The sequence below is a fragment of the Melanerpes formicivorus genome, unplaced genomic scaffold (genome assembly GCF_026170545.1).
Source record: "Melanerpes formicivorus ecotype bairdi unplaced genomic scaffold, bMelFor1.0.p_v2 SCAF_13, whole genome shotgun sequence".
NCBI classification, from domain to species: Eukaryota; Metazoa; Chordata; class Aves; order Piciformes; family Picidae; genus Melanerpes; species Melanerpes formicivorus.
In genome coordinates, this window is record NW_027142365.1 from 18,736,008 (window position 1) to 18,758,762 (window position 22,755).

Genomic DNA, 22,755 nt, shown 5'->3' on the forward strand with positions numbered 1-22,755 from the left:
TGGGTCCAACCCCCCTGCCAGGCAGGATCTCCCAGGGCAGGTCACACAGGAATGGGACCAGGTAGCTTTGAAAGTCTCCAGAGGAGGAGACTCCACAACCTCTCTGGGCAGCCTGCTCCAGGGCTCCAGCAGCCTCACACCAAAGAAATTTCTCCTCATGCTGAGATGGAACTTGCTGTGCTCTAGCTTGTATCTGTAACAGTTCCCTCAGCACTTCATCTCTCTGCAGAAATCATTACAAAGATGCTCCAACATTTCAGAAGTAGAAGAGACCTTAATAAGCAATGACTTATTCAAGAAGAAACTTATCACCTCCTTCAGACTCTGGCTCAATGCATTGTCCATTATGCCAGGCAGAAGGCAAAACGTGATGAGGAAGGTGAAGGTGGTTGTGGACAGTGGCCAAGGTCTTCCTCAAGATGCATAAGGACCCTGAAATGTGACAGAGCACACTTCTTGAGGAAGCAGGGGAAGTTTCTAGAGGAGAATGAGACAAAAACATCTTGTTTCTTTAGTATCTTTAGGGTCTGGAGAACAGGTCTTACTCTCAGGAGTGGCTGAGGCAACTGAGGTTGTTTGGCCTGCAGAAGAGGAGTCTAAGGGAAGACCTTCTGGCTCTTTACATCTCCCAGAAACAAGCTTGGAGCCAGGTGGGGACTGATCTCCTCTCCCGAGTAACAAGCGATAGGACAAGAGGAAACAGCCTCAGGTTGCCCCAAGGAGAGGTTTAGGCTGCATATGAGCAGGAACTTGTTGACTGAAAAGGTTCTTAGCCACTGGCATAGGCTGCCCAGGGAGGTGGCTGAATCCCCATCCCTGGAGGTGTTTCCAAGAGGCAGAGATGTGGTGCTGAGGGCCATGGTTTAGCCCCAGCCTTGGTAGAGTTAGAGAATGGTTGGAGTCAATGACCTTACAGGGCTTTTCATAGAAGCATAAAATCAACCAGGTTGGAAAAGACCTCAGACATCATCAAGCCCAACTTATTACCAAATACCTAACACCTCCTGACAACTAAACCATGGCTCCAAGTGCCACATCCAATCCCCTCTTGAACACCTCCAGGGACAGGGACTCCACCACCTCCCTGGGCAGCACATTCCAGTAGCAAATTACTCTTTCTGTCTGGGAAGAACTTCCTCCTCACCTCCAGCCTAAACTTCCCCCAGCACAGCTTGAGACTGTGTCCTCTTGTTCTGGTGTTGGCTGCCTGGGAGAAGAGACTAACCCCCACCTGGCTACAACCTCCCTTCAGGGAGCTGTAGAGAGCAAGAAGGTCTCCCCTGAGCCTCCTCTTCTCCAGGCTAAGCAACCCCAGCTCCCTCAGCCTCTCCTCACAGGGCTGTGCTCCAGACCCCTCCCCAGCTTTGTTGCCCTTCTCTGGACACATTCAAGAGGCTCAATGTCCTTCTTATATTGAGGGGCCCAGAACTGGACACAGGACTCAAGGTGTGGCCTAACCAGTGCACAGTACAGGGAAGAATGACCTCCGTGCTCCTGCTGGCCACACTATTCCTCATGCAGGCCAGGATGCCATTGGCCTTCTTGGCCACCTGGACGCACTGCAGGCTCATGTTCAGCTGCTGTCAACCACTACCCTCAGGTCCCTCTCTGCCTGGCTGCTCTCAGCCACTCTGACCCCAGCCTGTAGCTCTGCATGGGGTTGTTGTGGCCAAAGTGCAGCACCTTGCACTTGGACTTTTGAAGTGACATCTTGTTGGACTCTGCCAACAGAATGGTTGGAGTCAATGACCTTGCAGGGCTTTTCCAACTGAACAGACTCCCTGACAGGATGATTCCATCCATATTTGCTAGATACTGATTTTCTGCACCAGAAACACTGCTACCTCTCTCTTTCTGTGGTTAATAGGGTAGACATCTGTAGATAGTAAGGACTGATCCCTCTGCAGGTAACACAGGATGGCTTATTACAGATCATAACCTGTGGACAGAGCTTGCAGTCTCTTACATGTAACATATTCTTTGGCTTCGAGAGGGCTCTTTCCTGAAGAAGGGATGGGAAGCTGTGAGGTTACAATTGCAGCAAAAGAATCTATGTGCAAAATTAAAATGTCATAAAATGTGTAACACCCAGTCATCTGAAAGGACAATAAGAACTCCAATAACCTAATTAATTCTGCTCTCTATCAAGGGAAAGATTTTTCTCCACTGAACACTTCTCACCACTTAACTATTAATAGGCTTTAAAATGGGCTTTTCAACTCTGTATTTAATGACCAGAAAGAAAGAAAGAATGAAAAAGCAAGGGTTTGATTCAATTAAATTTAGACTTTTCTGTTAAAAAAAATATATAATGAAGAGGAATTGAAAGCAAACAGTGGTCAGGGATGGAGATCTGCAGCGAGAGCAATATGGGACGCATTTAATTTCAGAGTTATTAAGGCCTGCTCCCATGGTTTGTCCTGCAGCTGGGTGGAGGCAATCCCAGGCACAAATCCAGGCCGGGCAGGGACTGGCTGGAAAGCAGCCCTGAGGAGAGAGACTTGGGGGTGCTGGGGGAGGAGAAGCTCACCAGGAGCTCTCAGTGTGCACTTGCAGCCCACAAAGCCAATCAGATCCTGGGCTGCATCAGGAGAAGTGTGGCCAGCAGGGCAAGGGAGGTGATTCTCCCCCTCTGCTCAGCTCTGGGGAGACCCCACCTGGAGTACTGCCTCCAGTTCTGCAGCCCCTATTACAAGAGGGATCTGGAGGTGCTGGAAGGTGTCCAGAGAAGGGCCAGGAGGATGAGCAGAGGGCTGGAGCACCTCTCCTGTGAGGACAGACTGAAGGAGTTGGGGCTGTTCAGTCTGGAGAAGAGAAGGCTCCCAGGTGACCTCATTGTGGCCTTCCACTATATGAAGGGGGCTACAGGAAGGCTGGGGAGGGACTGCTCAGGATCTCAGGTAGTGATAGGACTAGGGGGAATGGAATGAAGCTGGAGGTGGGGAGATTCAGGCTGGAGGGGAGGAGGAAGTTCTCCCCCATGAGAGTGGTGAAGCCCTGGAATGGGTTGTCCAGGGAGGTGGTTGGGGCCCTGTCCCTGGGGGTGTTTAAGGCCAGGCTGGCTGAGGCTGTGGCCAGGCTGATGTAGTGTGGGGTGTCCCTGCCCATGGCAGGGGGGTTGGAACTGGATGATCCTTGTGGTCCCTTCCAACCCTGAATGATACTGTGATACTACTATGACACTATTTTTCACCTGGTGACCACACACCAGCACATCATCAACTCAGAATCAAAATAATGCTGAGGTTGTTATGCCATAATATAATCACAGAATGCCAGGGTGGAAGGGACCTCCATCTGCTCCAACCTCTCTAGGTGACAGTGGAGTTGAAATGAGCTGGGCCAGCACTCAAACTGAGTCTTAAGAGTGTTCAGTGTAGGGGACTCCACCACTTCCCTTGGGAGATGATTCATTCACAAGAAGGAAAATTATTTTTCAGAGTCTCCTTCTCTGGAGCTTTTCAAGGCCTGTCTGGATGTGTTCCTGTGTGACCTGAGCTAGACTGTATGGCCCTGCTCTGGCAGGGGAATTGGACTCAATGATCTCTTTGGGTCCCTTCCCACCCCTGACATCCTGGGAGCCTGTGATGTTGAATCACAGAATGCCAGGTTTGGAAGGGACCCCATGGGTCATCTGCTCCAACCTCTCTAGGTGATAGTGGAGTTGCAGTGAGCTGGCCCAGCAGCCTGGCAAGCTGAGCCTAAAACCCAACCAATGCAGGGGAATCCACCACTTCCCTTGAGAGATGATTCTAATGTCTCACTGTTCTGATGGGGAAGCATTTTCTTCTGGAGTCCAATGGGAATCCCTTCAGCTGTAACTTGTCCCCATCAGCCCTTGTCTTTCCCCTGGACTCCTTGTCAACAGGGAGCCTCCATCCTCCTGGCAGTCACCATTTTTGTACTGGTCCATGGTGATAAGGTTTCCCCTCAGCCTTCTCTTCTCCAGACTGAACAAAGTTCATTCTTTTCAGGATTACTTTATTCATTCTTTCCAGACTTACTCTGAGGGTGGCAGAGCACTGGGCCTGGCTGCCCAGAGAGGTTATGGAGTCTCCATCTCTGGAGGGATTCAAAACCCATCTGGATGTGTTTCTGTCTGATTTACTTGTCTTTCCCCCAGACTCCTTGTACAAAGGGGAGTCTCCATCCTCCTGGCAGCCACCATTTTTGTACTGGTCCATGGTGATAAGGTTTCCCCTCTGCCTTCTCTTCTCCAGGCTGAACAAACCCAGTTGTTCATTCTTTCCAGATGCCCACAGCACTTGTTCTGTGCACAATGCTAGACAAAAGATTTCTTTCTGGGAATCTCAACTCTGGCACATGAATACCAGTGATGGAACATTGGAACAGGCTGCCCAGGGGGTTGAGGACTCTCCCTGTCTGGGAGGGAGACCTGCCTGGATGCACTCCTGTATCCTGTATTCCTGATCTGCTCTAGGTGACCCTGCTCTGGCAGGGGGGTTGGACTGGATTAGCTTTGAAGGTCCCTTCCAGCCCCTAAAATTCTGTGATTCTGTGATACAGTATTGAGCTTCAGTGGTTACTTCAAACTAAACAAAGATGCTTAGCACACCAAAGACCTAGCCACAGACCAATACCTGCTACTGGACACTGAGGTTAGAAAGGTGCTGCAAAAGAATCACTCCAGAGATGAGAAGCAATTCCTGCACTGAATCAAAGTGCCTTGGATGTTTTATCAGACTCTATGGGTCAAAAGAAACTGGACATCAGCAGGAAGTTCTTTGCAGTGACAGTGGTGAAATACTGAAGAGGTTGCCCAGGGATGTGGTTGAAACCCTATCCCTGGAGACATTCAGGATCAGTCTCAGACTCCCCTCAGCCTCCTCTTCTCCAGGCTGAACAAGCCCATATTCCTCAGCTGCTCCTCATCAGCCCTATTCTCCAGATACTACATCAGCTTCCTTGCCCTTCTTTGGACCTTCTCCAGCACTTCAATGTCCTTCTTACAGTGAGGTGCCCAAAACTGAGCCCAGTACTCGAGGTGCAGCCTCACCTGATGCTACTGATCCTGTATATTCACTTCACTGACTGTCATTGAATGACCATTAATTAACCAGTACATTGCTCCAGTCCTGGGCACTGGGCAGGTTTTGTCCCTGACAACCCTGTTGTGTTTCAGACATGGCCTTCCAGTATCTGAATATGGCCTACAGGCAAGCTGGGGAGGGACATTTGAGGGTGTCAGGGAGTATCATAGTATCACAGTATCACCAAGGTTGGAAGAGACCTCAAGGATCATCAAGTCCAACCTGTCACCACAGACCTCATGATTAAACCATGGCACCAAGTGCCGCATCCAATCCCCTCTTGAATACCTCCAGGGATGGGGACTCCACCTCCCTGGGCAGCACATTCCAATGAAAAATGACTCTCAGTGAAGAACTTTCTCCTCACCTCCAGCCTAAACCTCCCCTGGTGCAGCTTGAGACTGTGTCCCCTTGTTCTGGTGCTGGTTGCTAGAGAGAAGAGACCAACCCCTTCCTGGCTACAACCACCTTTCAGGTAGTTGTAGAGGGCAATGAGGACTCCCCTGAGCCTCCTCTTCTCCAGGCTAAACAACCCCAGCTCCCTCAGCCTCTCCTCACAGGGCTGTGCTCAAGGCCTCTCCCCAGCCTTGTTGCCCTTCTCTGGACACCTTCAAGTGTCTCAATGTCCTTCTTAAACTGAGTGATAGGCCTAGGGAGAATGGAGCAAAAATAGAAATGGGTAGATTGAGATTGGATGTGAGGAAGAAGTTGTTCCCCAGGAGGATGGTGAGAGCCTGGCACAGGTTGCCCAGGGAGGTGGTGGAAGCCTCATCCCTGGAGGTGTTTGCAGCCAGGCTGGATGTGGCTGTGAGCAACCTGCTGTAGTGTGAGGTGTCCCTGGCCATGGCAGGGGGGTTGGAACTGGCTGATCCTTGAGCTCCCTTCCAACCCTGACAATTCTTTGATTCTATGATTAACCCAATCCTAGCCAAAGCCAGGACAAATCCATCTGTGGCTCAACTTGTACAGTGCAAGGAGGGCTCAAGCAGTGGAAGCCTGTACTCACATGGTGTGATCGACCAATGGACGGTGTTTTTCTTGCCCAGGGTGGAGGTCTGCCCCTCTTCCAAGTTCCCACTTGAAGATGTTTGTGGTGTGGACAGCTTCAGGTCCTGACATCTGATCCAGGGCTGGCTGGTACAATCCACACCAGTCTTCATCTTCGAAGTTGCAAACTTCCTGAGCTTTGGAGATGAAAAGTGAATGATTCATGTTCATACAAAAACCAGACATTGATGGCATAGAAACATAGGAATCACTTCAGTTGAAGAAGACTTTTAAGATCATTGAGTCTAAACATAACTCCACCAAGGCTGGTGCTGCACCACATCCCTCAGCACCGCATCCCTACCTCTTTTCAATACCCCTAGGGATGGGGTTTCAACCAGCACCCTGGAGAGCCTCTTCAGCTGGTTAAGAAACTTTTCAGGGAAAACATTTAACCCCAGGCAGTGCTGCAGGCTGGGGTCAGAGTGGCTGAGAGCAGCCAGGTAGAGAGGGACCTGGGGGTGCTGGTTGATGGTAGGCTGAACATGAGCCTGCAGTGTGCCCAGGCGGCCAAGAGGGCCAATGGCATCCTGGCCTGCATCAGGAAGAGTGTGGCCAGCAGGAGCAGGGAGGTCATTGTGCCCCTGTACACTGCACTGGTTAGGCCACACCTTGAGTCCTGTGTCCAGTTCTGGGCCCCTCAGTTTAGGAAGGAGGTTGAGCTGCTGGAATGAGTCCAGAGAAGGGCAACAAAGCTGGGGAGGGGTCTGGAGCACAGCCCTGTGAGGAGAGGCTGAGGGAGCTGGGGTTGCTTAGCCTGGAGAAGAGGAGGCTCAGGGGAGACCTTCTTGCTCTCTACAGCTACCTGAAGGGAGTTTGTAGACAGGCAGAGGTTGGTCTCTTCTCCCAGGCAAGCAGCACCAGAACAAGAGGACACAGTCTCAGGCTGCACCAGGGGAGGTTTAGGCTGGATGCTAGGAAGAAGTTCTACACAGAGAGAGTGATTGCCCATTGGGATGTGCTGCCTGGGGAGGTGGTGGAGTCACCATCCCTGGAGGTGTTCAGGAGGAGACTTGATGGGGTGCTTGGTGCCATGGGTTAGTTGTTTAGGTGGGTTGGATTGGTTGATGGGTTGTACTCGATGATCTTGAAGGTCTCTTCCAACCTGGTTTATTATTATTATATTATATTATTATTATTATTTCTTCTAATCTCCAATCCAAACCTCCCCTGGGGCAATTTGAGGCCATTTCCTCTTGTCATATCAATTGTTACTTGAGAGAAGAAACCACCTCCCCCTTTCTGCAGCCTCCTTTCTGGGAGTTGTAGAGAGCAATGAGGTCTCCAGACCCTTTACCAGCTTTGTTGCCCTTCTCTGAACCTACTATAAGAGTGGGAAAGAAGCCTATACAGAATCATAAAATCCTTGAATGGTTTGGGTTGGAAATGCTCTTAAAGCATCATAGATACAGACAATGGTTTAGGTTGGTAAGGACCTTAAAGATCATCCAGTTCCAACCCAGCTGCATTGGCAGGGACACCTCCCATCAGCCCAGGTTGCTCAAGGCCCCTTCTAGGTGGCCTTGAGCACCTGCAGGGAGGAGGCATCCACAACCTCCCTGGGCAACCTGTTCCAGTGTCTCCCCACCCTGACTGTAAAGAACTCCCTCCTAATCTTAACTCTAAATCTCCCCTCTCCTGTTTCTGTTGTGAACATTTCATCTTCTCTACATCTTCTTGAATACTTTGCAGAAATTTTGTCAAGGTGATCCAAGGTGAGTCTTGTCACAGCTTAATATACTCAGGACTGAGTGACAGCTGTGAAGATTGTGCATGCTGAAGAGGAGAGATCCATCCAGAGGGACCTGGACAGGCTGCAGAGCTGGGCCCATGAAAATTGCAGGAGGTTCAACAAGACCAAGGGCAAGGTCCTGCAGCTGGGTCAGGGCAATCCCTAGCACCAATACAGGCTGGGCAGGGACTGGCTTGAGAGCAGCCCTGAAGAAAAGGCCTTGGGGGTGCTGGGGGAGGAGAAGCTCAACAGGAGCCAGCAGTGAGCACTTGCAGCCCAGAGAGCCAAGCAGAGCCTGGGCTGCAGCAAGAGAAGTGTGGCCAGCAGGGCCAGGGAGGGGATTCTGCCCCTCTGCTCCACTCTGCTGAGACCACAGCTGCAGCTCTGGGTCCAGTTCTGGAGCCTCTGTGCCAGGAAGGCTCTGGAGGTGCTGGAAGGTGTCCAGAGAAGGGCCACGAGGATTAGGAGAGGGCTGGAGCTGCTCTGCTGTGGAGACAGACTGAGAGAGTTGGGGTTGTGCAGTCTGGACAGGAGAAGGCTCTGAGGAGACCTAATTGTGGCCTTCCAGGATCTGCAGGGGGCTCCAAGAAAGCTGGGGAGGGACTTTTGAGGGTGTCAGGGAGTGATAGGGCTGGGGGGAATGGAGCAAAAGTAGAAGTGGGGAGATTGAGATTGGCTGTGAGGAAGAAGTTGTTCCCCATGAGGGTGGTGAGAGCCTGGCACAGGTTGCCCAGGGAGGTGGTGGAAGCCTCCTGCCTGGAGGTGTTTGGAGCCAGGCTGGCTGTGGCTGTGAGCAACCTGCTGTAGTGTGAGGTGTCCCTGGCCATGGCAGGGGGGTTGGTACTGGCTGATCATTGAGGTCCCTTCCAACCCTGCCAATTCTGTGATGCTGTGATTCTACAAGACAAGAATTTACCTCCAGCCTGTGAAGCTCAGCTGCTTGTGCAGCTGTGGTACCTTCGACAACAACGAGACAACAGCCCAGCATGCCTCAGGAGAGTATGGCTGATGATTGTTTGCTTTGTGTGTTTTCTCAGAGGCTAAAACTTGTAGGCTAAGGAGGGAGGGAATGGAGATTTATGGCTTTGTGTCTCTCCAGCAAGGAGGCAAACCCCAGCTGGTGAGCTCTCCTGAGTTATCCACGGGCAGATTTGTGATGTTTGCCAGGGATGATGAGTGGCACATATTAAGTGTTTATTCTCCTTTTCCAACGTGTTGTCATAAACATTATGTTTCAAATGCCACTGAGAATGATAACACCTTCCTGAGAATCCATTTCTGCCCTCAGTCAGGACACACTTAGCTGCTATTCCAGCCCTGTCATCTGAGGGATGAATTGCCATCATTGCTGCGATGATGGCAGACTTCAGGCACAGCAAATCTATAGAGCTGGATTCTCCACAGGATTTATCTCTCTCAGAAGGGAAGGGTGTTTGGGAAGATAATGTAAATTTCTGAGGGGGAAGGGGGGGAGGGGGATGAAAAAATAGTTCTATCAAAGGGCTTTGCATTTATTCTTCAGGGAAGAATTTCAACAGTTGGTTGGGGTTTTGCCACCCTAGAGGAAATCACCCAGCGATGGTTCTAGATCAGTTTCATTTTTTTCCAGAGGTGTTCCCATACAAAGTGAATCACACAGCATCACAGAAACATTCAGGGTGGAAAAGACCCTCAGGAGCACCAAGCCCAACCACTGACCCTGCTCTGCAAGCTTCACCCCTAAACCATAGCCCCAAGCACCACATCCAAACCACCTTGAAACACAGCCAGGCTTGGGGACTCCACCACCTCCCTGGGCAGCCTCTGCCAATCCCTGACCACTCTGGCTGGGAACAAATGTTTCCTCCTGTCCAGTCTACCCCTGCCCTGCTGCAGCTTGAGGCCATTCCCTCTTGTTCTGTCACTAATCACCTGGGAGAAGAGACCAGCACCAACCTCTCCACAACCTCCTCTCAGGGAGCTGTAGACAGCCAGGAGGTCTCCCCTCAGCCTCCTCTCTTTCACACTAACCATCCCCAGCTCCTTCAGTTGCTCTTCATCAGATTTCTTCTCCAGGCCCTTCCCAGCTTCCTTGCCCTCCTCTGCCCTGGCTCCAGCACTTCCACATCTCTCTGGCATTGAGCTGCCCGATCCTGGACACAATACTGCAGCTGTGGCCTCCCCAGAGCTGAGTCCCAGGGGACAATCCCCTCCCTGCTCCTGATGAGTGTGTTAGTTTTGCCCATTGAGCACTCAGCCCAGAGAGAGGTGATTGAGTTCTCCGCACAATGTTCAATGAATGCAAAGTTTGGATCTTCAGTGAGAAGACTCTGGCTTGCAAAGGCTGATGAGGTCCCTGTGTCTAGATGTCTGTGCCTCTCATTAATCAGCCTGGGTACAGTCATATTTCCATGTGCTGTGGTTTAAGGCAAGCCAGAATCGCTGCCACTTTGTTCTGAAATCACAGAATGATAGAGTTGTTGTGGTTGGAAAAGATCTTGAAGATCATCAAGTCCAATCCCCATCCAACTCTACCAAGCCTGGTGCTAAGCCATGTCCCTCAGCACCACATCTTTGCCTCTTGGAAACACCTCCAGGGATAGGGATTCATCCACACCCTGGGCAGACTGTGCCAGTGGTTGAGAGCTCTTTCAGGGAAGAAACGTGTTCTAATGTCCAACCCAAACCTCCTGCTCCAACTCAGAAAGGATCAACAAATGTCTTAGACCTCTATGGACAACGTGTCTGTTATCACAGAGAGAGTGATTGCCCATTGGAATGTGCTGCCCAAGGAGGTGGTGGAGTTGCTATCATTGGAGGTGTTCAGGAGGAGACTTGATGGGGTGCTTGGTGCCATGGGTTAGCTGCTTGGGTGGGTTGGATTGGTTGATGGGTTGGACACGATGATCTTGAAGGTCTCTTCCAACCTGGTTTGGTTTATTCTAAATAAAGGTTTATTCTTTTTGAAATCATAGGCATCTTAATGGGCTATTTTCTACTAGCATACATGTAATTAAGGCATACAATAGGTTAAAATCCCAGTCCATTATCCTGTCCATTAGCCCAGTGCCAGTGTCCCAACCTGGCTATCAAAGCTCTTGGAATTTAAAGGCTGGAGCTTCCGTGTGGAGTAGGTTGAATTTCACACTCATTGCTGCTGCTGCAAACAGAAGAAAAACCCAAACCCACATTCACTGAAATAAGTAAGAACAGACCCAAGGGCAGAACATTCCCATGGCCAATTCCTCTTTCTGGGAAGAACTTTCTCCTCACCTCCAGCCTAAACCTCCCCTGGCACAGCTTGAGACTGTGTCCTCTTGTTCTGGTGTTGCTTGCGTGGGAGGAGAGACCAACTCCCACCTGGCTACAACCTCCCTTCAGGGACTTGGAGAGAGCAAGAAGGTCTCCCCTGAGCCTCCTCTTCTCCAGGCTAAGCAACCCCAGCTCCCTCAGCCTCTCCTCACAGGGCTGTGCTCCAGACCCCTCCCCAGCTTTGTTGCCCTTCTCTGGACACCTTCAAGAGTCTTAATGCCCTTTCTAAATTGAGGGGCTCAGAACTGGACACAGGACTCAAGGTGTGGCCTAACCAGGGGCAGAATGACTTCCCTGTCCTGCTGGCCACACTGTTCTTGATGCAGGCCAGGATGCCCTTGGCCTTCTTGGCCACCTGGGCACACTGCTGGCTCATGTTCGGCTGCTGTCAACCACTACCCCCAGGTCCCTTTCTGCCTGGCTGCTCTCAGCCACTCTGACCCCAGCCTGCCTTGGCAGAAGTAAATAATGGTTGGACTCCATGGTCTTAGAGGTCTTTTCCAGCCAAAATGACTCTGAACTATGTTGAGTTTTAAAAACTGTCATGCGCATCCCCCTGTCACTGGGGAACTGAGGAGTCCTCCTCCTTCCATTTCAGTAGTAAGCTGAACTGGTATGTTCAGCCTGAAACAGCTCCTTTGAAGGCAGAAAGTGCTTAATATCTCAGATTCCCACATTGAGAGCAAAACTGCATTATTTTTCAGAGGAAGATAGCAGCAAAAAAAATAGCATCTAGGTGATAGTACCAAACCCAGAGCCCTGGGGCTGTTCAGTCTGAAGAGGAGAAGACTGAGCGGGGATCTGATCAATGTCTACCAATATATGAGGGCTGATGGTCAGGAACGAAGGGACAGGGACAGCCTCTGCTCACTTGTGCCCTCTGACAAGGGACAATGGATGGAAACTCCAGCACAGGAGGTTCCACCTCAACATGAGGAGGAACTTCTTCACTGTAAGGGTCCCAGAGGCCTGGAGCAGGCTGCCCAGAGAGGTTGTGGTCTCCTTCTCTGGAGCCTTTGCAGCCCTGTCTGGATGTGTTCCTGTGTGACCTGTGCTGGATTCCATGGCCCTGTCTGGCAGGGGGGTTGGACTGGAAGCTGTCCAGAGTTCCCTTCCAACCCCTGACATCCTGTGAGTCTATAAAGCACCATATTGAACAGCCACAAACTAATAAGGCAGCAAAGTAGAAGATTTAGTACACTCACCACAAGCTGCTTCATCGGACCTATCAGGGCAGTCAGCTCTAAAGTCACACCTCTGGATCCTCTGGATGCAATGGCCAGAGGTTCTGCAGACAAACTCCTCCTGTGTGCAGTTGTTCACGGGCAGCGTGGCAGGAGCTGAAGTTCCTGACGTCATTGTTGAGATTGTTGGCAAGGTTCCTTTGAAAGAGAAACCAATGAAATATTGAGAAAGGGGCTCAGGCTTTCTGGTTTTGTAGTGACTTCTCCCCTTGCCACTTCCACCCTTTGTTAAGTGTTATAATATAGGGTTGGTTTTGTTGATTAGCAGATGACACCAAGCTGGGGGCAGGAGTTGATCTGTTAGAGGGTACAGAGAGCTCTGAAGAGGGACCTTGCCAGGCTGGACAGATGGGCAGAGTCCAAGGGCAGGAGATTGAACACATCCAAGTGCCAGGTTCTGCACATTGGCCACAGCAACCCCAGGCAGTGCTACAGGCTGGGGTCAGAGTGGCTGAGAGCAGCCAGGCAGAGAGGGACCTGGGGGTACTGGGTGACAGTAGCTTAACATGAGCCAGCAGTGTGCCCAGGTGGCCAATGGCATCCTGGCCTGCACTAGGAAGAGTGTGGCCAGCAGGAGCAGGGAAGTCATTGTGCCCTGTACTCAGCACTGCTTAGGCCACACCTTGAGTCCTATGTCCAGCTCTGGGCTCCTCAGGTTAGGAAAGATGTTGAGATGCTGGAAGGTGTCCAGAGAAGGGCAACAAAGCTGGGGAGGGGTCTGGAGCACAGCCCTGTGAGGAGAGGCTGAGGGAGCTGGGGTTGCTTAGCCTGGAGAAGAAGAGGCTCAGGGGAGACCTCATTGCCCTCTATAACTCCCTGAAGGGAGGTTGTAGCCAGGTGGGGATTGGTCTCTTCTCCCAGGCAACCAGCACCAGAACAAGAGGACACAGTCTTAAGCTGTGCCAGGGGAGATTTAGGCTGGAGGTGAGGAGAAAGTTCTTCACTGAGAGAGTTGTTAGCCATTGGAATGTGCTGCACAGGGAGATGATGGAGTCACTATCCCTGGAGGTGTTCAAGAGGGGATTGGATGTGGCACTTGGAGCCATGGTTTAGTCATGAGGTCTGTGGTGACAGGTTGGACTTGATGATCCTTGAGGTCTCTTCCAACCTTGGTGATTCTGTGATGCTGTGAGTACTGGGTTGCTAATGCTAGCCAACCATCAGTCATACAATCCTCAACACTTGCAGGAATGTATTTCCATCCCTTACCTATCATTCACATTTAGATCAAGTCAGGGAGCAGTTTCAAGACACTAACACCATGGAAACTGATAGAAAAGTCACAAAACCTTCATTTCCCCGTGGAGTAAGGCTGACAGATTATTCTGATGATAGGGTAGGTGGTGGTTAACATGTTGATTACTCCAAGTGACTGTGAAAATTGCTATTTAATCTTCTTCCCTTAAAATTCCATCACTGAAAAATAATTCTGAGGTCATCATCTGGCTCCAGCTTTCCTTTATCATAGTATCATAGCATCAGTCAGGGTTGGAAGGGACCACAAGGATCATCTAGTCCCCAACCACCTCCCTGGACAACCCATTCCAGGGCTTCACCACTCTCATGGGGAAGAACTTCCTCCTCACCTCCAGCCTCAATCTCCCCACCTCCAGCTTCATTCCATTCCCCCCAGTCCTATCACTACCTGAGATCCTGAGCAGTCCCTCCCCAGCCTTCCTGTAGCCCCCTTCAGATACTGGAAGGCCACAATGAGGTCACCTGGGAGCCTTCTCTTCTCCAGACTGAACAGCCCCAACTCCTTCAGTCTGTCCTCACAGGAGAGGTGCTCCAGCCCTCTGATCATCCTCCTGGCCCTGCTCTGGACACCCTCCAGCACCTCCACATCCCTCTTGTAATAGGGGCTCCAGAACTGGAGGCAGTACTCCAGGTGGGGTCTCAGCAGAGCTGAGCAGAGGGGGAGAATCCCCTCCCTGGCCCTGCTGGCCACACTTCTCCTGATGCAGCCCAGGATCTGATTGGCTTTGTGGGCTGCAAGTGCACACTGAGAGCTCCTGTTGAGCTTCTCCTCCCCCAGCACCCCCAAGTGCACAAATACTCCCAGGCACAAATCCAGGCTGGGCAGGGACTGGCTGGAAAGCAGCCCTGAGGAGAGAGACTTGAGGGTGCTGGGGGAGGAGAAACTCAACAGGAGCTCTCAGTGTGCACTTGCAGCCCACAAAGCCAATCAGATCCTGGGCTGCAGCAGGAGAAGTGTGGCCAGCAGGGCAAGGGAGGTGATCCTCCCCCTCTGCTCAGCTCTGGGGAGACCCCACCTGGAGTACTGCCTCCAGTTCTGGAGCCCCTATTCCAAGAGGGATCTGGAGGTGCTGGAAGGTGTCCAGAGAAGGGCCAGGAGGATGAGCAGAGGGCTGGAGCACCTCTCCTGTGAGGACAGACTGAAGGAGTTGGGGCTGTTCAGTCTGGAGAAGAGAAGGCTCCCAGGTGACCTCATTGTGGCCTTCCAGGATCTGAAGGGGGCTCCAGGAAGGCTGGGGAGGGACTGCTCAGGATCTCAGGCAGTGATAGGACTAGGGGGAATGGAATGAAGCTGGAGGTGGGGAGATTGCGGCTGGAGGGGAGGAGGAAGTTCTTCCCCATGAGAGTGGTGAAGCCCTGGAATGGGTTGTCCAGGAAGGTGGTTGGGGCCCTGTCCCTGGAGGTGTTTAAGGCCAGGCTGGATGAGGCTGTGGCCAGGCTGATCTAGTGTGGGGTGTCCCTGCCCATGGCAGGGGGGTTGGAACCCGATGATCCTTGTGGTCCCTTCCAACCCTGACTGATACTATGATACTATGATACTATGATACTATGATACCAAGTCTCTCTCCTCAGGGCTGCTTTCCAGCCAGTCCCTGCCCAGCCTGGATTTGTGCCTGGGATTGCCTCCACCCAGCTGCAGGACCCTGCCCTTGGTCTTGTTGAACCTCATGAGGTTGGCTTGTGCCCACCTCTCCAGCCTGTCCAGGTCCCTCTGCATGGATCCCTTCCCACATGTTTCATTCAAACTCACAGAATCGCAGATCCATAGAATAGTTTGGGTTGGAAGAGACCTTGATCATCAGCAACTCCAAGCTCCCTGCAATGGGCAAGGACACCTTCCACTAGACCAGGCTGCTCAAGGCCACATCCAGCCTGGCCTTGAATTCCTCCAGGGAGGGGCAATCCACAACAGAATCACATTAGAATAGAATAGAATAGAATAGAATAGAATAGAATAGAATAGAATAGAATAGAATAGAATAGAATAGAATAGAATAGAATAGAATAGAATAGAATAGAATAGAATAGAATAGACCAGGTTGGAAGAGACCTTCAAGATCATCGAGTACAACCTATCATCCAACACCACCCAACCAACTAAGCCATGCAACCAAGCACCCCATCAAGTCTCCTCCTGAACACCTCCAGTGATGGTGACTCCACCACCTCCCCAGGCAGCTCATTCCAATGGGCAATCACTCTCTCTGTGTAGAACTTCCTCTTAACCTCCAGCCTAAACCTCCCCTGGTGCAGCCTGAGACTGTGTCCTCTAAGAGTCCTCTGAGACTGTGTCCTATTTATATAGATATATATATATATAAATATAATGTACACCTGGTTGGAAGAGGCCTCAAGGATCATTCAACACAACCCTTGACACTGAAAGGTCAACACTAAACCATGTCCCTAAGCACCAGGTCCACACTCCACTTGGACACTGCCAGGGATGGTGACTCCACCACTGCCCTGGGCAGACCATTCCAATATTTGAGAATCCTCTCAGTGAATAAACATTTCCTAATCTGCAGCCTAACCTTGGTGCAGCTTGGAACCATTTCCCCTGGTCCTGTGGCTCGCCACCAAGCAGAAGGGGCTGAACCCCTCCTTGCTCCAACCTCCCTTCTTTCAAATCAACTACCTCTGCTTTCCAGTGAATAAATATTTCATTGAATAAACATTTCCTAATCTCCAGACTAACGCTTCCCTGGTGCATCTTGGAACCATTTCCCCTGGTCCTGTTGCTTGCCACCAAGGAGAAGGGGCTGAACCCTTCCTTGCTCCAACCTCCCTCCTTTCCAATCATCGATCCCTGCTTTTCCTCCTCCACTTTACTCTGCACCTTTCTTCAGGCTGACTCTCAGTTCTTGAGAGCCCTTGCTATTATTGTCCATGAAAAGAATTCTCACTCTCTAACTGCTTTAAAAGTAACCTGTAATGAAATTCCTGGCTGTAGTGCAGCATGCAGCTGAGCAATACACCTCAGTTAATTAAGAAGCACATGTGAAGACTTTTCATATCAAATATGTCTGGGAGAGGAAGGAATTCTTCTTCCCCCCCTTGAGGCCTGAAGCACTAAGAGTGATAATAAATTCCCCAGGAGCCAGAACCATTTCTGTTTCATAAGGCAGAAAGCACATCTAGGACATCAAATGAGTGATTCTCCAGTCTAATAAATGATACTCCAATAAGATCCTCAGACTCAAATAAAAAGACTTAGAGGAGGGAACCTTTTGAAGGGATAATTGCAAGGCATAATAAATGTTAGCTACAGCTCTTAATAACAGCAAGGACCTTATGGGTCAGGAATTTTTAAGTATAAATGTCACATTCCAGACTCTGTTCCTCCCTCACTAATTGAAAGAACTCATTTTCTACAATTGATGAAACAGCCTTTTGTGCAGAGCAAGAATCACTGAACAGCCTTTGGTTAGGGGACCCAAATGATACATCAAAGCAGTGTGCTCGAGTCTGGACATCTTGTGAGGGACTTCACCACCACAGCTATCAAGGTCACAGTATCACAGTATAACCAAGGTTGGAAGAGACCTCAAAGATCATCGAGTCCAACCTATCAACACAGACCCCATGGCTAGACCATGGCACCAAGTGCCACATCCAATCCCCTCTTGAACACCTCCAGGGATGGGGACTCCACCACCTCCCTGGGCAGCACATTCCAATGGCTAATGACTCTCTCAGTGAAGAACTTTCTCCTCACCTCCAGCCTAAACTTCCCCTGGCACAGCTTGAGACTGTGTCCTCTTGTTCTGGTGCTGGTTGCCTGGGAGAAGAGACCAACCCCCACCTGGCTACAACCACCTTTCAGGTAGTTGTAGAGGGCAATGAGGTCTTCCCTGAGCCTCCTCTTCTCCAGGCTAAACAACCCCAGCTCCCTCAGCCTCTCCTCACAGGGCTGTGCTCAAGGCCTCTTCCCAGCCTTGTTGCCCTTCTCTGGACACCTTCAAGTGTTTCAATGTCCTTCTTAAACTGAGGGGCCCAGAACTGGACACAGGACTCAAGGTGTGGCCTAACCAGTGCTGAGCACAGGGCACAATGACTTCCCTGCTCCTGCTGGCCACACTGTTCCTGATGCAGGCCAGGATGCCCTTGGCCTTTTTGGCCACCTGGGCACACTGCTGGCTCATGTTCAGGCAGCTGTTGATCATCACCCCCAGGTCCCTCTCTGTTTGGCAGCTCTCAGCCACTCTGACCCCAACCTGTAGCTCTGCCTGGGGTTGCTGTGGCCAAAGTGCAGCCCCTGGCACTTGGACTTGTTGAATGCCATCCCATTGGACTCTGCCCATCTGTCCAGTCGGTCGAGGTCCCTCTGCAGAGCCCTTCTGTCCTCTAACTGACCAACATCTGCTCCTAACTTGGTGTCATCTGCAAACTTGCTGATGACTGACTCAATGCCCTCATCCAGATCATCAATGAAGATGTTAAAGAGCACAGGGCCCAGCACTGATCCCTGGGGGACACCACTGGTGCCTGGCTGCCAGCTGGCTGTGGCACCATTCACCACCACTCTCTGGGCTCAGCCTCCAGCCACTTCCTAACCCAGCTCAGAGTGCTGCTGTCCAAGCCACGAGCTGACAGCTTAGCCAGCAGTTTGCTGTGGGGGACAGTGTCAAAGGCCTTGCTGAAGTTCACATCCACAGGCCTCCCCACATCCACCAGACGGGTCACCTGATCATAGAAGGAGATCAGGTTGCAGAGGCAGGACCTGCCCTTCCTAAATCCATGTTGGCTGGACCTGGTCATTTCTCACTGGTCAGTATTTGGTTATCTGAAGTAGAACAAGAGCGAGTCATGGGTTCACAGAATGTTAGGGGTTGGAAGGGACCTCCGAAGCTCATCCCAGCTGTGGCCAGTGCTGCTCAGTGAGAGGGAGTGAAGCCCCTTTGTGGGATCTCACTGGCATAATGAAAACCAGGAGCTGTGAGAGAACCAGCACAGAGAATCACAGCATCACAGAATGTTACAGGTTGGAAGAGACCTTGAAAGCTCATCCAGTCCAAGCCCTCTGCCAGAGCAGGAGCACCCAGAGCAGGTCACACAGGAACACATCCAGAGAGGCTTTGAATATCTCCAGAGAAGGAGACTCTACAACCCCCCTGGGCAGCCTGCTCCAGGCCTCTGTCACCCTCACAGGGAAATTTTTTTTCCTCCTGTTTCCATGGCACTTCCTCTGCCTCAGCTTCCACCACTGCCCCTTGTGCTGGCACTGGGCAGCACCCAGCAGAGCCTGGCTCCAGCCTCTGGGCACTCACCCTGCACATCTTGATCAACAGCAAGGAGGTCACCCTCAGGCTCCTCCTCTCCAAGCTGAATAGCCCTCAGCTCCCCCAGTCTCTCCTCATACAGAAGATGTTCCACTCTCTAAATCATCAACTCTGGGGTGCAGAGGCACGGGAGCCTTGCTAGTTTTCCCTGATCCCATTTGCATTAAATATGATGGAATAACTCTTGGCTGTCTTGCAGGTTAATCTCACAGTCTCAAGCTGCTGGGATTTTATTAGAGTGTGTAGGTGGTGAAAGAGAGGCAGAACTCTCAGCATTAAAAGTGCTGTAAAAAAAAGTATAGAACACAAAACCTTTTTCCCCTTCAGCTCTGGCCACCATTACACTGAAATACTTTTCTTCCCTCTTCCCACACAAAATGAGATGCTGCTTTCTTAGTCAGGAACTTTGCAATTCTGACCCTCTGTACTTTCCAAATTGCTTCTTGTGCAATTTAAAAGCTTCTTTCCCCCCCTCCTCTCTCTTTTTAAAACACTTTGGGGTTTTCTGATTACTTCTTGTATGGTTTTCTTTCAGTAAAAGCCATTGTACATTAACTGAGTCTCTACCAAAAAAACCTTCATCTTCAGAATGATAGGTTGGATCCATGGCCACCATTCACAGGAGGAGCTTCAACAAGGCCAAGTGCCAGGTCCTGCCCTCGGGGCACAACAACCCCAAGCAAGGCTACAGGCTTGGGGCAGTGTGGCTGAAAGCTGCTGGCAGAAAGGGACCTGGGGGTGCTGATGGAGAAGCTGCTGAAGAGGAGGCAGCAGTGTGCCCAGGGGGCCAAGAAAGCCAAAGGCCTCCTGGCTGGGATCAGCAATGCTGTGTCCAGCAGGAGCAGGCAGGGGATTGTCCCCTGGGACTCAGCTCTGGGGAGGCCACAGCTGCAGTATTGTGTCCAGGGTTGGGCAGCTCAATGCCAGAGAGATGTGGAGGTGCTGGAGCCAGGGCAGAGGAGGGCAAGGAAGCTGGGAAGGGCCTGGAGAAGAAATCTGATGAGGAGCAACTGAAGGAGCTGGGGCTGGTTAGTGTGAAAGAGAGGAGGCTGAGGGGAGACCTCCTGGCTGTCTACAGCTCCCTGAGAGGAGGTTGTGGAGAGGTTGGTGCTGGTCTCTTCTCCCAGGTAATCAGTGACAGAACAAGAGGGAATGGCCTCAAGCTGCAGCAGGGCAGGGCTAGACTGGACAGGAGGAAACATTTGTTCCCAGCCAGAGTGGTCAGGGATTGGCAGAGGCTGCCCAGGGAGTTGGTGGAGTCCCCAAGCCTGGCTGTGTTTCAAGGTGGTTTGGATGTGGTGCTTGGGGCTATGGTTTAGGGGTGAGCCTTGCAGAGCAGGGTCAGTGGTTGGACTTGGTGACCCTGAGGGTCTTTTCCAACCTGAGTGTTTCTGTGATTCTGTGATAGAATTAATGTTGTACACTACAGAAAGTAGGCAAAATGTGAAGCAATTGGTTGCAGAAGAAATATACCAGACATGTTTCTGATAGTCCTTGCAGACCTAATTACATCTCCAATAAATATTTGGAGTAGCAGGATAAAATGCATCTGCAGCATGGTGTTAGTAGTTAGTGCTAGGATACTAATCTTCAGCCACTGTTCTAAATTGCTTGCTGCTCTACAGCCTTATTACACCATACATCAACTGTCACACCTTCTGGGGCACTGTAATGGCTGCTGCAGCTAACAGCAGTCCTCCTAAAGTCCCTTCTGGGATGATGGTAGAGGTCTGGAATCTGGAGTCAGGAAGTGCATGAATTTTGGGGTATAGTATCTTAGAGTTCTGTAGACACTGTGCTACCCTAGCCATCAATGACTACTGAGGACAGGCTGCTTCATCATCTGAAGTGCTGCTGTGCTGCAAATGGGGCACAGGAAAAACATTGGGATGTATTGGAGGGGAATCATAGAACCACAGAATGGCAGGGGTTGGAAGAGACCACCAGAGATTACCAAGTCCTACTACCCAACACCTCATGACCGCCAAGTGACACATCCAAGCCTTTTTTGAAGACCTCCAGTGACAGTCTCAAGCTGTGCCAAGGGAAGTTCAGGCTGGAGGTGAGGAGAAAGTTCTTCATGGATAGAGTTGTTAGCCATTGGAATGTGCTGCCCAGGGAGGTGGTGGAGTCACCATCCCTGGAGGTGTTCAGGAGGGGATTGGATGTGGCACTTGGTGCCATGGTCTAGTCATGAGGTCTGTGGTGACAGGCTGGACTTGATGATCTTTGAGGTCTCTTCCAACCTTGGTGATACTGTGATGCTGTGATACTGTGACAGTGACTCCATCACCTCCCTGGGCAGCTGTGCTGGGTTCACGCCTCTTTCTGAAAACAAAAGAAGAAAGCAGGGGGGAGGGCTTGCCGGTACTTTATACTTCCTGAAGGGCGTCTCCCCCCTGGGAAAGCTGAGTCTGTTCCACTCCCTCCTCCCTGCCCAGCTAGGGTATAAAAAGCAGGACATCATAGCTGTTGGATCTCCTTTTGGCTCCTGCCTCTGCTGGATGAGAGCTACTGCAGCTGCCCTCCTGCTCCTCAGCCACGTGGCCGGATCTCATCCTTTTGCTGCTGCCTCTGCACCTCCTCAGAGAAAGACTGGTTTTGTATTGTTCTTTTCTGTCCCCCTCCCATCCACTCTTGTTCCTTGCCCTTGTGAACCCTTTTTTTTTCCCCCTGTTATTGTTATATATATAATTTGAAGAAAAAAATTATTTGCCTCTCTACTTCCAAGCTGACTCCAGATTGTTGCTTAGTGGATTTGCTCCTTACCCTTTTTTTTTTCTCCTCTTCCTGTTTGGAGGGAGGAGGTGGGGGGGAAGTGGGAAAGAGATTCTCAGCCTTTTCCCCATTTGAGCTTTTAACTCTCAGTTAAGGCTCAAACCACTACAGCAGCACATTCCAATGGCTAACAACTCTCTCTGGGAAGAACTTTCTCCTCACCTCCAGCCTAAACTTTCCCTGGCACAGCCTGAGACTGTGTCCTCTTGTTCTGGTGCTGCTTGCCTGGGAGAAGAGACCAACCCCCACCTGGCTACAACCTCCCTTCAGGGAGTTGTAGAGAGCAAGAAGGTCTCCCCTGAGCCTCCTCTTCTCCAGGCTAAGCAACCCCAGCTCCCTCAGCCTCTCCTCACAGGGCTGTGCTCCAGACCCCTCCCCAGCCCTTGTTGCCCTTCTCTGGACACCTTCAAGTCTCTCAATGTCCTTCTTAAACTGAGGAGCCCAGAACTGGACACAGGACTCAAGGTGTGGCCTAACCAGTGCTGAGCACAGGGCAGAATGACTTCCCTGCTCCTGCTGGCCACACTCTTCCTGATGCAGGCCAGGATGCCCTTGGCCTTCTTGGCCACCTGGGCACACTGCTTTTTTCATGTTCAGCTACTGTCAACCAGCACCCCCAGGTCCCTCTCTGCCTGGCTGCTCTCAGCCACTCTGACCCCAGCCTGTAGCACTGCCTGGGGTTGTGGTGGCCAAAGTGCAGAACCTGGCACTTGGATGTGTTCAATCTCATGCCCTTGCACTCTGCCCATCTGTCCAGCCTGGCAAGGTCCCTCTGCAGAGCCTTTCTGCCCTCTAACTGACCAATATCTGCTCCCAGCTTGGTGCCATCTGCAAACTTACTGATGATGGACTCAATGCCCTCATCCAGATCATCAATGAAGATATTGGACAGGATGGGGCCCAGCACTGATCCCTGGGGGACACCACTGGTGCCTGGCTGCCAGCTGGCTGTGGCACCATTCACCACCACTCTCTGGGCTCAGCCTCCAGCCAGTTCCTAACCCAGCTCAGAGTGCTGCTGCCCAAGCCAGGGGCTGACAGCTTGGCCAGGAGTTTGCTGTGGGGGACAGTGT

The 22,755-nt window shown here is 51.2% G+C and overlaps 1 protein-coding gene across 1 annotated transcript in view; it reads right to left on the minus strand.

Moving 5' to 3' along the window:
- Positions 1–22,755, minus strand: part of MALRD1 (MAM and LDL receptor class A domain containing 1) — a 348,020-nt gene that overhangs the window by 234,790 nt on the left and 90,475 nt on the right. Inside the window, 2 exon segments of the mRNA XM_068146420.1 lie at positions 6,058–6,235; positions 12,327–12,503. Of these exon segments, the coding sequence (XP_068002521.1) occupies positions 6,058–6,235; positions 12,327–12,503 (355 nt within the window).